Source organism: Bos mutus, chromosome 21 (genome assembly GCF_027580195.1).
Source record: "Bos mutus isolate GX-2022 chromosome 21, NWIPB_WYAK_1.1, whole genome shotgun sequence".
NCBI classification, from domain to species: Eukaryota; Metazoa; Chordata; class Mammalia; order Artiodactyla; family Bovidae; genus Bos; species Bos mutus.
The window spans coordinates 32,346,110-32,361,526 of NC_091637.1; the positions used below are offsets into that span (position 1 = coordinate 32,346,110).

Here is a 15,417-nt window from a genome sequence, read left to right on the forward strand (position 1 = left end):
TTCCTGAAAACGTAACGGTCATCTCTTGCCAGCCATTCTGAGCTTTGCCGTGGTGGCGGCTCCATCCTACGGGGGGCCACCTGCCTCCGCTCCTTGCGCTGTAGCTGCCCCCAGCTTAGTGTGCTGCATTTTGTTCCTCAGAGTCCTTGACCTTGCAGATAAAACACCCCTGTAGGTGCCTGCCAGCTGCCAGTTCCCTGGTCTGTCCGTCGCGGACACTGAGATGAGCTGGGCCCACCGGGCTGTGTCCACCTAGATGGCCTGGCACTTTTGCTTTGATTTCTTTAGCTTTCTAGAGAAGGCTCTGGTGTGGCCAGCAAGTGCTGGCAAGAGGGGATAAGTAGAAGGGATTTCAGCTCAGCCTGAAGGGGAGAGCTTCCTCTTTCTTGGGCATCCCTCCATCTCTACAGACCGTGTTGACTGCCCTCAGGGCACACAAGTCTGGGACGCCTCCAGGGGCTGATGCAGCTTCCTCAGGTGTATGTGAGCTGGCTCAGACCCCCCGGGAAACAGATCCTCCCTAACGAGGCCAACAGCCTTGACTGACTCACAGAGGATTTAAGAGAAGCCCAAGGAGGATGAATCATCTTTATGACCCTCTCCTGTCTCCCCTTACCCTACCCCAGCCCTGGACATCAAGGGGGCAGAGTCAGTATTTGGCACTAGTCTCCATGAAAGGAATGGACCAGAAATTGTGGCAGCAGGCTAGAGGCCAAGGGAAGCTCATTTGGAGAAATTTCCTGGAGGGGGTGACAACTTAAAAAGAGGAGGTGTCCCAGTGTAGGGTCTACACAGTGACCCTGGGAAACCCCAAATATGACCTCCTGTCTTGGGAGGCCCATCAGACTGTCAGCCCCTCCCAGGCCTTGCCTTCAGTCTGAGACCCAGGCTTGGAGAACTCAGCTGAACCCTGGCTTCCGGGCCACGGTGGAAATAATGGGGCCGGATCTGACAGCTCACCAGGGACCATTAATAGCTAAGCAGCAGGAAGCAATACAGGGTGATGGAGGAAGCTTTGGCCCCTTTTGGTTCTGGCATCGCACGTGGTGTCCATCTGGGCTCAGAGCCTTTGCTCTTCTGTGGACTCACTGCCACCAGGGCTCAGCCGTGGCCAGCCAGTCCAGGAGCTAAACCAGATGGGCACCTCGGAGAAGGAATCTGAGCAGGGATCAGTTTGGGTAGCAATGGTTCTCCTAGAGCTTCATTTCTGGGGGTTGTGGCCATCGGGCCACTTGATTAAGCCAGTGATGGTTTCCCTTTGAGCCAGAAAGGAGCCAGACCCAGGATGGGGATTCCTCTAGGGCCCAGGGGAAGAGAGCCGGAGCTGGCAGAAGCCTCTGGCCCCAGAAACCCCCGAGGAGAAGACCTCGATGCTTGGGATGCTGGGTCTGACCTCCTTCAGAGCCAGGGTCCAGGCTGGACATGAAGCAAGGCCGTGCCTTCTGGTGCCAGGACCAGCTGAGGCCACAGGGGGCACCGTGGAGAACCAAGGGGGAGCCCCGGCCTGAAGCGCCCTCCCTACGGCCCAGCCGTCCACCCTGAGGCTCCTTTCCTCCTCCAGGCACAGGGCCGCACTTCACCACAGCTCTCTCTTGTCACACAGCCTCCTTCTTTGGAGAGAACCACTTGGAGGTCCCCGTGGCCACGGCTCTGACCGACATAGACCTACAGCTGGAGTTTTCCACGGCACAGCCCGAGGCCCTGCTTCTCCTGGCGGCAGGCCCGGCTGACTACCTACTCCTGCAGCTCTACTCCGGACGCCTGCAGGTCAGTGATGTCGCCCTGCTGGACTCCTTCTCTAGCTTCCAGTGCACACCCCCCACCCACCAGCTGTGACCTTGAGCATGTCGCTTTCACCTTGAGGCCTCAAGGGCCCCCCACCCACCGCCCCCGCTCTGAGATGGACAGAAGTGTGAGCCCCTCAGGAACCCGTTCTGTCCGTTTGCTCTCCAGCCACGCTTCTCACCACGACCCCTCGCCGGTCCTTGGTGTTCTGAGCACGCTGACCACTCTCCATTCTCTGCCATCCCGTGGTCTCTTGCTCTTGCCAAGCCTTTGCTCACTACTCTGCCTGATGCAAGCTTCATTCATTCCCTGCACCTGCCTCACTACAGCCTCCCCTTGAAGTCTCAGCATGGGCACCCCTATCCTCACCTGGGCGGATTCCCCTCTCCTGGGTCCCAGCACCCTTGTGCGTTCCTCTGGCAAAGCCCTGGCCACCCTCTATCACCACTATGACAGTATCACCACTGTCTGTCGGTGATGGAACAACCAGGAATGCTACTGCCATTCTTCAATCACTAAGTCATGTCCAACTTTTTTGTGAGCCCATGGATTGTAGCCTGCCAGGCTCCTCTGTCCATGGGATTCTCCAGGCAACAGTACTGGAACAGGTAGTCATTTCCTTCTCCAGGGGACCTTCCTGACCCAGGGATTGAACCCATGTCTCCTACATTGGCAGGAGGATTCTTTACCACTGAGCTACTAGGGAAGCCCCACAGCTTCCTTAATTTTATTTCATTGTTCAAGTTACCACAAGTTTTATTTGCAAAGAGTCTTCTGGCTGTCTCTGGAGGCTTTCCCCTGACCATGAAGAGTTTGAGGACACGAAGTCTTAGTCCATCTTTGGGAGAGCCATTTGTTTCCACACTCCAGTGGGGAGAGGACTCTGGTCCCCTCTGTCCATCTGATGCTGCCATTGCTTCTCGCTGCCACAAGGTGTCACTGTTGAACATGGCCTGGTACAACCTGGCACTGATGTTCTTTCTTTCTGCCAGGTATATTGATGACACACTCCTAGAAAGGGGCTCCATACATGGACTCCCAAGGCCATAAGTTCATAGTGCTCTGCTCTTTCAGTTTCCATACTCTGCCACCACCCATTCTACCATCTGGCTGTGGGAGCCCTGCACCAGAGCCAGTTCTGTGTCAGTGCCCTAGAGACAACTTTCTCTCCCCAAGGACTACCCCTCTTGGACAAGTCAAAACACCGAGCATTGGGTGCCCCTTCCCTGAACAATGAGCCTAGCTGCCTCAGTGACTCCAAGGTGTTTTGCTCTACTTGGGGGACACAGCAAGGGTTTCTCAGGTGCCCATTATTCCAGGGGAGGAATCCTCTGTATTCCAAGGTGGTTTTTCTGGCACCTCTCACCTAAGGAAAGGGGGGAGACATACAAGAATTTAGGCTGAATCTCTAGGAAAGCATCTTGCTGTGTGACAGGTCTGCGTGGGCAGGGACCACATCTGATTCACATCAGGGTCCCCTGCGCCCATCCAGGCCTGGTTCAGAAATCACTTTGGGGAGGGTTTGGGGGATGAGTAAAGAGCTGGCAGGAAAGAGGGGACTGGCTTGAGAAGCACTTGTCCTAGGCCCTCTGCTCGGTGGACCCCAAGTGTGGGGAGCCAGTTACGCTTTTACCGCAGAAGTGCTGGTTGCAATCTGCTTCCTTTCCCACCGTGTCTCCTCAGGTCCGACTTCTCCTGGGCCAGGAAGAGGTGAGGGTGCAGACCCCGGCAGAGATGCTGCTGAGCGACTCTGTCCCCCACATCGTGGAACTGACCGTGTCAGACAGCTGGGCTTTGCTGTCAGTCGATGGGCTCCTGAATGCCTCAGCCCCAGTCCAGGGCACTCCCCTGGAGGTCCCCTACGGGCTCTTCCTGGGGGGCACGGGGAGCCTTGACCTGCCCTACCTGACGAGAGCCAGCCGACCCCTGCGGGGTTGCCTCCACTCGGCCACCCTCAATGGCCGCAGCCTCCTCCGGCCGCTGACGGCAGATGTGCCTGAGGGCTGTGCCGAGGAGTTCTCTGCTGGTGACGATGTGGCCGTGGGCTTCTCTGGGCCCTACTCGCTGGCCGCCTTCCCTGCCTGGGGCACTCGGCATGAAGGCACCCTGGAGTTTACACTCACCACACGGAGCCAAAAGGCGCCCCTGGCCTTCCAGGCCGGGGGCCGGCAGGGGGACTTCATCTACGTGGACATATTTGAGGGCCACCTGCGGGCCGTGGTGGAGAAGGGCCAGGGCACCGTACTGCTCCACAACAGCATGCCTGTGGCCGATGGGCAGCCGCACGAGGTCAGCGTCCACGTGGATGCTCACCGGCTGGAAATCTCCGTGGACCAGTACCCCACACGGACTTCCAACCGTGGGGTCCTCAGCTACCTGGAGCCAAGAGGCAATCTCCTCCTCGGGGGGCTGGATGCCGAGGCCTCTCGCCACCTCCAAGAGCACCGCCTGGGCTTGGCTGTCAACGTCTCCCTCCTGGGCTGCATGGAGGATCTCAGCGTCAACGGTCAGAGGCAGGGGCTCCGGGAAGCCTTGCTGACCCGCAACATGGCAGCTGGCTGCAGGCTAGAGGAAGACGAGTACGAGGAGGACGCCTATGGCCCATACGAAGCTTTCTCCACCCTGGCACCCGAGGTGTGGTCGGCCATGGAGCTGCCCGTGCCCTGCGTGCCAGAACCGGGGCTGCCCCCGGTCTTTGCCAATTTCACCCAGCTGCTGACCGTCAGCCCGCTGGTGGTGGCTGAGGGCGGCACAGCCTGGCTGGAGTGGCGGCACGTGCAGCCCACACTGGACCTGAATGAGGCCGAGCTGCGCAAGTCCCAGGTGCTGTTCAGTGTGAGCCGCGGGGCCCGTCACGGCGAGCTGGAACTGGACATTCCGGGCGCCCAGGCACGGAAGATGTTCACCCTTCTGGACGTGGTGAACCGCAAGGCCCGCTTCGTCCACGATGGCTCCGAGGACCCCTCTGACCAGCTGGTGCTCGAGGTGTCAGTGACATCTCGGGGGGCCGTGCCTTCCTGCCTTCGCAGGGGCCAAACATACATCCTGCCCATTCAGGTGAACCCTGTCAATGACCCACCTCGCGTCATCTTCCCGCACGGCAGCCTCATGGTGATCCTGGAACACACTCAGAAGCCCCTGGGGCCAGAGGTCTTCCAGGCCTACGACCCAGACTCCGTCTGCGAGGGCCTCACCTTCCAGCTCCTCGGTGCCCCCGCCGGCCTACCCGTGGAGCGCCGAGACCAGCCCGGGGAGCCAGCAACCGAGTTTTCCTGCCGGGAGCTGGAGGCAGGCAGCCTAGTCTATGTCCATCGCGGCGGGCCCGCCCCAGACCTGACATTCCGGGTCAGCGATGGGCTGCAAGCCAGCCCCCCAGTCACGCTGAAGGTGGTGGCCGTCAGGCCAGCCATTCAAGTCCTCCACAACACGGGGCTGCGCCTGGCCCAGGGCTTCGCTGCACCCGTCTTGCCTGCCAACCTGTCGGTGGAGACCAATGCCGTGGGGCAGGATGTGAGCGTGCTGTTCCGAGTCACCGGGGCCCTGCGGTTGGGGGAGCTGCAGAAGCAGGGGGCAGGCGGGGCAGAGGGCACCGAGTGGCGATCTACACGGGCCTTCCACCAGCGGGACGTGGAGCAGGGCCGTATAAGGTACCTGAGCACCGACCCGCAGCACCACGCTGAGGACACAGTGGAGAGCGTGGCCCTGGAGGTGCAGGTGGGCCAGGAGGCCTTGAGCAATCTGACCTTCCCAGTGATGATCCAGAGAGCCACCGTGCGGCTGCTGCGGCTGGAGCCGCTGCACACCCAGAACACCCAGCAGGAGGCCCTCACCACAGCCCACCTGGAGGCCACCCTGGAGGAGGCAGGCCTGAACCCCACCACTTTCCACTATGAGGTGGTTCAGGCCCCCAGGAAGGGCAATCTTCAGCTTCAGGGCACGCGGCTGTCAGACGGCCAGAGCTTCACCCAGGACGACCTGCGGGCTGGCCAGGTGACTTATGGGGCCACAGCTCGTGCCTCAGAGGCAGTTGAGGACGCCTTCCGTTTCCGTGTCACAGCCCCGCCGCACTTCTCCCCGCTGTACACCTTCCCCATCCACATTGGCGGTGATCCGGACGCCCCCGTCCTCACCAATGTCCTCCTCTCGGTGCCCGAGGGCGGGAAGGGCGTCCTCTCTGCTGACCACCTCTTTGTCAAGAGTCTCAACAGCGCCAACTACCTCTACGAGGTCATGGAGCGACCCCGCCACGGCAGGTTGGTGTGGCGAGACGCACAAGATGAGGCCACCATAGTGACATCCTTCACCAATGAGGACCTGCTGCACGGCCGGCTGGTCTACCAGCATGACAACTCCGAGACCACAGAAGATGACATCCCCTTTGTGGCTACCCGCCAGGGCGAGGGCAGCAGTGACATGGCCTGGGAGGAGGTACGGGGTGTCTTCCGCGTGGCCATCCAGCCCGTGAACGACCACGCTCCTGTGCAGACCATCAGCCGCATCTTCCACGTGGCTCGTGGCGGGCAGCGGCTGCTGACCACGGACGATGTGGCCTTCAGCGACGCCGACTCTGGCTTTGCAGATGCTCAGCTGGTGCTGACCCGCAAGGACCTCCTCTTTGGCAGTATCGTAGCTGTGGACGAGCCCTCTCGGCCCATATACCGCTTCACCCAGGAGGATCTCAGGAACCGGCGGGTCTTGTTTGTACACTCAGGGGCCGACCGCGGCTGGATCCAGCTGCAGGTGTCCGACGGGCAGCACCAGGCCACCGCGCTGCTCGAAGTGCAGGCCTCAGAACCCTACCTCCGTGTGACCAATGGCTCTGGCCTGGTGGTCCCTCAAGGAGGCCAGGGCACCATTGACACAGACGTGCTCCCCCTGGACACCAATCTAGATATCCGCAGTGGTGATGAGGTCCACTACCAGGTCACAGCCGGTCCACGCTGGGGGCAGCTGCTCCGGGCCGGCCAGCCAGTCACCAGTTTCACCCAGCAGGACCTGCTGGAGAGGGCCATTCTCTACAACCACAACGGCAGCCTCAGTCCCCGTGATACCCTGGCCTTTTCTGTGGAGGCAGGGCCTGTGCACACAGAAGCCACCCTGCAAGTGACCATTGCCGTCGAGGGGCCAGTGGCCCCCCTGCACCTGGTCCAGCACAAGAAGATCTACGTCTTCCAGGGAGAGGCAGCTGAAATCAGAAGGGACCTGCTGGAGGTAAAGGGCTGGGGGCCTGAGCAGGGGTCTGGGCCGAGTAAACGGCCCCTAACCCGAGCAATCATGGCAGGCATGCTTGCTTGGATGGTTTGGGGTGTAACTGTGGTGGCTTCTGGGCCAGGTGTGTGTATGTGCCTTGGGTGTGTGCCTGTACCTCTGTATGTTGTGTGCCTGAGGGTTTCTGGACAGTGTTTAGTGTGCACGGCTGCCTGTGGGTTGCATATCCCTCCACATGTCACATGCACACGTGTACACGCTGTGCTCGACATGCCGATTCCTGGGCTCTACCCAGACCACAGACTCTGATTTGGAGCCTGAGAATCTGCACTCTAATAGGAGTAGGCTGTCTGAAGGGTTTTGACGGGTGCGGACTTTGAGGATTACAGGCCTTAGAGACAGGTTTGGCTCCCCCCACACCCATCCTGCCAGCCAGCTCCTGTGTCCTCTGTTCTTTTCCTGTGCCTCAGACCAGGCCTTGAGGGCCACTGACCACCCAGGAACCTCACTGAGCAACCACAGGCCATCCAGTAGGTCCGTTGCCTTGCTCTGTGATCTCACACCAGTCGCTTGCCCTCTCTGGGCTTTATTCTCCTACTGAGAATAAGCTGCCAGCTTCTGAGCCTCTTGTGGTTTTTGAGGCTGTCGAGACTTCGGGGCAGATGGTGACTAAACATATCTGGTGGCTGGAAATCTTTGCCCAGGAGAAGGCAGCTTTGAAGAGCTAGGCTTTGAAGAGTCTGGGGTTTAACAGCAGGGAGCAGGGGGACAGTCTTCCAGGCAGGGGGACAGAATAAAACATGTGAGCTGTGAGCTTGGGGTGGTGTGTAGCCTGTTATGACTGGGTCATCAGATGAGGGAGCACCTTCCCTCCAGGCTGTGGACTGGACTCGGGTCTGCAAGCTCCAAAGAGCCCCGTAGTGTAGGAATCCAGGTCGCGCAGAAGGATGGGGCGCCCTCTGGTGGCAATAGCATGTCATGGACAGTCAGTGTGTATATCCGTGTGTGACATACGTGTCTGGGGGCACACATTGGCATGTGGTAAGACTGTATGTCCGTGTCACTGAACCTGAGGCCATGTGGTTGTGTACATCTCGGAGAGAGTGTGTGTGTGTCTCAGAGGCCTCAACAGGCTCCCCCTGTGACCCCTCTGATAACCAGGCAGCCCAGGAGGCAGTGCCACCAGCGGATATTGTGTTCTCAGTGAAGACCCAGCCGAGCGCCGGCTACCTGGTGATGCTGTCGCCTGGCGCCGTGGCAGCTGAGCCGCCGAGCCTGGACCCCGTGAACCGTTTCTCCCAGGAGGCAGTGGATGCGGGCAGGGTCCTGTACCTGCACTCCCGTCCTGAGGTCTGGAGCGACACCTTCTCCCTGGATGTGTCCTCAGGCCTGGGTGCTCCCCTCGAGGGCGTCCGCGTGGAGCTGGAGGTGCTGCCCGCCGCCATCCCCCTGGAGGCACAGAACTTCAGTGTCCCGGAGGGCGGGGCCCGCACCCTGGCCCCGCCTCTGCTCCGCATCGCGGGGTCCTACTTCCCCACGCTGCCCGCCCTCCTCCTGCAGGTGCTGGAGCCGCCCCGGCATGGGGCCCTGCAGAGAGAGGAGGGACCTCAAGACGGGAGCCTCAGCGCCTTCTCCTGGAGAGAGGTACGGTCAGGGAGGCCCAGGGTACAGCCCAGCTCTGGGGGCCAAGTCTGAGGGTATGCAAGGAGAGGAGGCAGGAGCCCACATTTACAGAGCACCTCATCTCACCCTCCTTCACCAGCAGAGAGAAATGAGTGTCCCCATTTCCATCATTCTTTCACTCTGGGAGAAATGACGGTCCCCTTCACTGCCCGCAGAAGCAGAGGCTCTGAAGGAGTCAGTCTCCCGTGCCCAAAGGCAGGGCATGAAGGGTGCTGGGCCTGAGACCCACCAGGGGACTCAGGCCTGCTGGGGCCTGACCTCCGGCCCGGGGCCTGCCCACAGGTGGAACAGCAGCTGATCCGCTACGTGCATGATGGGAGCGAGACAGTGGAAGACAGTTTTGTCCTGGTGGCCAACGCCTCAGAGATGGACCGCCAGAGCCACCCCGTGGTCCTCACCATCACCATCCTGCCTGTCAACGACCAGCCCCCCATCCTCACCACAAACACAGGCCTGCAGGTGAGAGCATTGTAGGACCGCCTCCCGCTGTCCCCGTCCCCACCAGAGAGGCCCAGCACCGAGCTCCCCTTTTGTGAGCCTCAGTTTCCTCCTCTGTAAAATGGGGATCCTGCCCCATGCCACCCTAGGTTATTGGGAGGAGAGAAGAGCTACTGCACTGAAAATAGAACACAGCTGTGAGGCTTTGTAATTGGTCACTTACAAATGCAGTAGACAGCCTTGTGAATGGACATGAGCTTAGTCCCATTGCTCCCTGGACTCACCCTCATCAGGAAGCTTTTGCTCTGGCTCAGCACCAGGACTCTTGAGGAAAACTGTTTCAAACCCTTAGGGGTGGACTCCAACTGCTCCCCACTTCCACCCCCAGCAAGTGCAGGCCACAGCTGGACCCCCAAATCCCCTGACTCTTACACTACTGCAGGATAGTGGGGTCCCCATCCAGCAGAGGTGAAGGCTGAGGCCCAGACAGGTGACAGGACTTCTCCAGGGTCACAGTGGAAGTCACCGATGGAAAAGAAAGAGTGTGGCTTGACCAGGGCCACACAGCAGGATAGCGAACGGGCAGGGCACTGAATGCTGACCTCTAGGGTATAGCCTCTGGCTCAGCAGCAGCTATGGAAGATTTCAGAAGAGGGCCGATTTGGGCTGCCTGTGACATGAGAATCTTTGGTGTATAGGATGTACCTGTGGGGAACAGCCCGGTGCCGGGGAGGCCTGCAGAGGGTAGGTTTCAGGCAGAGGGCTGCCGGGAGACCACAGTCAGATGGTGCTGTGTGCCATTTCACCACCAGGTGGTGCTGTCCACTGTGTTTGTACCAGGAGCCCTGTGCTAAGGCCTGGTCTATACATTACGCCCTCCTTCCAGAGCTCTGGCTGAGGTCAGCCTTGGGTTGGGAGAGGAAACCCCAGAGTGCTTGGTTTTCTAGGTACCCCCTCCCCAATACTGCTCATGAGTTGCTGACCCAACAGGACCCTCGGAATAGGATCCTGTCCTGCTAACAGGAGAGAGGCTTGTGGGGTCTCCCCTTTACTCTGAGCATGGGGAGGGGCTGCCTGCACCCAGGAAGCCTTCACCCACCGGGCTGGGGGCTCGTGATTGCTCTGAGAGCACCTGCGCCCCCATCAAGTGCTGCAAGGCAGTGGTCTGCCGCCAGCCTCTCCAGCTCACCAAGCCTCCCACCCCATCCTTCACCTGGAAGGGGAGCCCATTTCTAAGTATCCTGATCCGATTCCCATCCTGTGCCCCTGCCCAGATTCACCATGGAGGGTCTGAAGGGAGACCCCTGCCCTGCCGGTGAACCACAGAAGTGGCGCTGTGGGTCAGGGTGGGGAGACTCTCTGATGGGTGAAAGCTGGTGGCTTCCTGGAGTAGGGGTACATGAGCTGGCCCTGAGGGACAAGCTGGACTAGGGCAGATGGAGAGCAGGGAGCCTGGGCGTGGGAACCTTGGGCCAACAGGGGAAAGTGAATGGGGTGGAGGGCCCCTTTGTGCGGGGGAGCCCCGGATGGCAGTGTGGTTGGAGCCCTGATGATGCCTCCAGGCCAGGGAGGAATGAAGTGGGTAGGCTTGGTGGGATCAGATCCCTCACAGGCCTGTATCCCCAGATGTGGGAGGGGGCCACGGTGCCCATCCCAGCGGAGGCCCTTAGGGGCACAGACAGCGACTCTGGACCTGAGGACCTGGTCTACACCCTGGAGCGGCCCAGCAACGGACGGGTGGTGCTGAGTACGGCGCCGGGCACCGAGACCCACAGCTTCACCCAGGCCCAGCTCGATGGCGGGCTCGTGCTCTTCTCACACAGAGGTGGGCGCCGAGAGGTGGGGGTGCCCCGAGGCTGGGTGCCGGCGCGGGCCGGCGAGGCTCAACTCCCCTCCTGTCCCAGGAGCCCTGGACGGAGGCTTCCGCTTCAGCCTGTCTGACGGCGAGCACAGCTCCGCGGGACACTTCTTCCGGGTGACGGCCCAGAAGCAGCTGCTCCTCTCCCTGGAGGGCAGCCGGACGCTGACCGTCTGCCCAGGTGGGTGAGCCACACCAGGGCCCTTCTGCCTCCCCAGCGGCCACGGGTCTGGCCCTGCCTCCTGGTCAGAGGCCGACAGTCCCCCTTGGCCTCTCGCAGGGTCCGTCCAGCCGCTCAGCAGCCAGAGCCTGAGAGCCAGTTCCAGTGCGGGCACTGACCCCCACCACCTGCTCTACCGGGTGTTGCGGGGCCCCCAGCTTGGCCGGCTCTTCCACACCCAGCGGGGCAGCACCAGGGAGGCCCTGGAGAACTTCACTCAGGCAGAGGTAAGGGCCGCTCTCTTCAGCCACTCGAGGCTTAGACTCCATCCAGTCTAAGGCCCACTGCCCCCCTGAACACACTTGTGGGCACGGGTACCAGCTCCAGCCTCCCTGGGCCCGCCATGGTCCAGGCCCTGCATGCCTCACCTTCCAGAAGCCGCCAGGCTGGGGGATGGGGGAGGGATGGGGCTTAGTGTTCCAGGGGAAGGAAGAAGGATGCAGGAGACCAGGGCTCTAGGGCCCTGGTTCTCCTGGGATCAGGTTCTCAGACTTGGCTTCCAGGAGGAACTGCACTCGGACCCTAGGGGACTAGGGCAAAGGTATACTGCATAGAATACACCAGACACCCCAGTGGCTGGTGGGGGACAGTGTTTGGTTTGGGGTGGGTAGAGTTTGGGATGAAGGCAGTTGGTGGGCTTGTGGGCAGAGATGTGAGCCCGGGCTCAGGTGAAGAGCCAGAAAGAAGCAGGGTGGGTCCTGAAAGCAGACGAGTGGACACAAGCAGCTGAGTAAGTCAAGCTGGGGATGAAGCTGCCATCCATGCTTCAGGGCAGCTTCAGGACACAGCTGCCCCCGAGCAGAGGCCACCAGTGAAAGCTAGAACTCTCAGCCATGGGAAGAGGCAGACCACCAGGCTGCTTCTGCTGGGGTCCCAGAGCGCTCTGTGCTACCTGGGCCAGTGAGGCCAGCAGCCATCATTTAAATTAAGGTCCCTGTAAGTGCAGGAGGCGCCCAGCATTCAAGGGCAGCCTTGGCTCGCCCTGAAGGCTCTCCCTGTGGCGGCGGGGGGTGGTGGGGGGAATGTCTTACACATGAGGGCAGGAAGGAACTTTAATGAGGGTGGGAAGAGGTTCTCAGGTCTCTCACATCACCATCCCCCAGGCTGGGGTTCTCTGTGCTCCCAGCATCTGCTATGGCCCCCCTTCCCACCTCTCCCCACAATTAAATATTCAGCAGGCCAGCTGTGCACCCTGAATCCCTGGGATGCCCAGGGAGAGGGGTGGAGCAGGAGGAGGACTTCAGGCCCCTCCCCCACCCTGTGGACTAGATTGAATGGCCACCAGGGGGCCAGGGTGGCAGCGCCACCCAGGGAAGCTGGAGGAGGCTTTGAGGCAGACACACCCTCCCCTTGGTGAAGGGAGCAGGGCAGAACTGGGTGGGATCTGACAGCGCCATGGTGGCGCAGTACTCTTAGCCGGGGGCAGTGGAGAGAAGACAGGGACCAGGTGTCCCCATTCTACAGATAAGGAAACTGAGGCTTACAGAGGTCAAGGGACTTAAGGGACCTTATTCAGATCCCATGGCTAGGGAGAAGCCATCCCGGGGCTATGCCTTCGGATTGCTAGTCCAAGATTCTTTCAGCAAAGGATGCTGCTGGTTCCCAGAGGTCAGGAACCCCTCCCCACCTCGCCTGTGATTTGCCTCATCCCCAACCGGACAGCCCCCCCACCCACAAGCACCTCGTGTACTCAGACCTCCAGCTTCCCACCACCCAGCTCCCGAGGGTCTCTGCTTCCTTCCTGCTCATCGGTCAGCCCCGGGCCAGAGGTCACAGCTGGCAGTCCTTGTGGACCACAGCTGGCCCGCAGATGTGTTTTATTTGGCTTGCGCATGCAATTAATAGTTTTAAATTAGTGATCAAGATAGAACCGTTGGGGTATTTCACCCACACGCAACCTGATTTCCAGTTTCTTAAAAAGCTTGTGTTCCCCTCTCCCGGACAGCCTCTGAAGAGCACCTCCAGCTCTCCTCCCCCTCCTGACCAGGCAGGGGGCCCCACTTCACCACAACCCCGGTGCAACAGTGAGAAGGAAGCCTCGAACCTCCCACACACTGTGACCCCAGTCGGCTTCCTTCGCACTATTGCACAAGTCCTGTTTTTCCACGAGAAGGAAAATAGTTCCCTGTGTCTCCTAAAAGGGGAAAACAAAAGATAAGCCAAGAGGACACATTGGGATTAGAAGGGGAGGGAGTGGATTTCTTGATGGAAGTGGAGACTATTCCTTGGTGTTTAACACACAGCTGGCCCTAGAGAACAGCAGGCGTGGCTGGAATGGAGAGGGAGGAGGTGAGGTCGCAGGTAACGGGTCACACAGGGTCTTTGAAGGTAAAGGGTGGTGAGCCATTGCACTGTCTGAGCAAGACTGACAGAACCCAACTTAGATTTTTAAAGGCTCACCCTGACTTCTGTGTTAGAACCCACCTGTGAATCCAGGAGACCTAAGAGACCCAGGTTCAGTCCCTGGGTCAGAAAGATCCCCTGGAGGAGGCCTGGCAACCCACTCCAGTATCCTTGCCTGGAGAATCCCCATGGACAGAGGAGCCTGGCGGGCTAGGGTCATAGGGTTGCAAAGAGTTGGACACGACTGAAGTGACTTAGCACGCATGCGTGGTGGGCAGAGAGAGAGCCAGTACACAGTTAGGAGGCTCCAGCAATGATCCAGGCCAGAGATGACACTGTAAGAGAGGAAGCGAGGAATCAGGGGTGACTCAGGGTCTGGGGACCCGAGCCACAGGACGAACAGAGCCATGCCCTCCGCAGTGGGAAGGCTGGGAGAGGCAGAGGAGGTCAGGGGTTGTCTCGGATATGCTGAGTTTGAGATGTCCTTCAGACATCCCAGTGGAGCTGCCCAGGAAGCAGGTAGCTATGAGCCTGGAGTTCAGGAGAGCAAAGCCTGGGGTTGGAGAGACAAATAAAGGGGTCGTCTCATGGCTGGCATCTGAGGACGTGAGACCCAGTGAGAGCACGTGGGTAGTGCCTGTAGGCAGAGTGTCAAGGCCAAACCACAGACATGGGGTGGGGGGGGCGCAGCGGGCGAGGAAGGGGCGGGACCAGTAGGAGAGTCTGTGAAGAAGCAACTAGTGAAGCTGGAGGTCAACCAAGGGAGCAGAACTGCGTGGAAGCCATCGGGTGGGCTGGAGGAAGGGCCGCTCACTTGTGTCCAGGGCTGCTGAGAACTGGCCTCTGGATTCAGTGACATGGAGGCCACGGTCCCCTTGGCAACAGCAGGAACCAAAGTCGGCGGGGGGGGGTGTGCTCAAGACCGCATAGGGGAGAGTATAGACTATTCCTTCTGGCTTTTTGCTGCAAAGAGCCTAAAAGGTGGAAGAACATATGTTGGTGTAAAAAGTAAAGTCAGGAGAAGTTTCTTCTTTAAGATGGGTGGATAGCATAGTTACCTAATGATTGGGACTGATGCCTTTGAGGGGACACTGACGCCGTGGGAAAAAGATGGGCATTGGTAGAAGCCGCGGCTTCAGTAGGGAAGAGGGACAGGGATTTCATACAAAAGAGGACCGAACTGCTGTGGAGAGAAGCACAGATAGAGTACTGCTTTCCCAGGGGCTCAGAGAGATGAGGTGACTCACCCAAGGTGGCAGAGCTGGGATTTGACAGAGGCGTCCGGATCCAGAGCCTAGTTCTTCACTGTCGTGTGACAGTTTTATGGTGACCCCCTGAGTTGATGGAGACATAGACGGAGGCACATTGGGGAGAGCCGCGAGGGTGGCTGAGCTCTGGGTGTCTGCCAGGGAGACCCCAGTGCCCTGTATTGGTGCCAGCCTCGGAGGGGGTTCCAGGCCCTGCAGGATCTCATCCAACCAGTGGGTGTCCCTGCAGGTATATGCTGGGAACATTCTGTATGAGCACGAGATGCCTTCCGAGCCCTTCTGGGAGGCCCATGACGCCCTGGAGCTCCAGCTGTCCTCACCCCCTGCCCCCGACATGGTCGCCACCCTTGCCGTGACCGTGACTTTCGAGGCTGCCTGTCCCCAGCGCCCCAGCCGCCTCTGGAGGAACAAAGGTGAACAGCATGATGGGCTGGCAGATTTGGGGGTGGAGGGCACAAGGCCAAAAGTCAGCAGCTCATGTCAGCTCTGAGGGCCTGGTACATTACAGGGAGGATGGGCAGGTGGGCTGAGCAGGGGGATATATACCGGTCCTCATGGGACCCGGAGCCCCAGGCTGGGGTGCCTGGTCTAAGCAGGGAGGGACATCCCGGCCT

The 15,417-nt window shown here is 59.9% G+C and overlaps 1 protein-coding gene across 2 annotated transcripts in view; it reads left to right on the top strand.

Annotated features, from left to right (window-relative positions):
• CSPG4 (chondroitin sulfate proteoglycan 4) overlaps window positions 1-15,417 on the top strand; it is a 35,731-nt gene that overhangs the window by 17,494 nt on the left and 2,820 nt on the right. The window contains exons 2-10 of one of the 2 annotated variants that reach the window (XM_070358581.1): window positions 1,604-1,767; window positions 3,469-6,996; window positions 8,155-8,343; window positions 8,554-8,637; window positions 8,959-9,135; window positions 10,741-10,939; window positions 11,019-11,153; window positions 11,253-11,419; window positions 15,033-15,216. In XM_070358581.1, coding sequence (XP_070214682.1) covers window positions 1,604-1,767; window positions 3,469-6,996; window positions 8,155-8,343; window positions 8,554-8,637; window positions 8,959-9,135; window positions 10,741-10,939; window positions 11,019-11,153; window positions 11,253-11,419; window positions 15,033-15,216 — 4,827 coding nt within the window. Of the gene's footprint in view, window positions 1-1,603; window positions 1,768-3,468; window positions 6,997-8,154; window positions 8,638-8,958; window positions 9,136-10,740; window positions 10,940-11,018; window positions 11,154-11,252; window positions 11,420-15,032; window positions 15,217-15,417 lie in introns of both variants that reach the window. The other variant, XM_005891770.3, reaches the window with a different exon arrangement.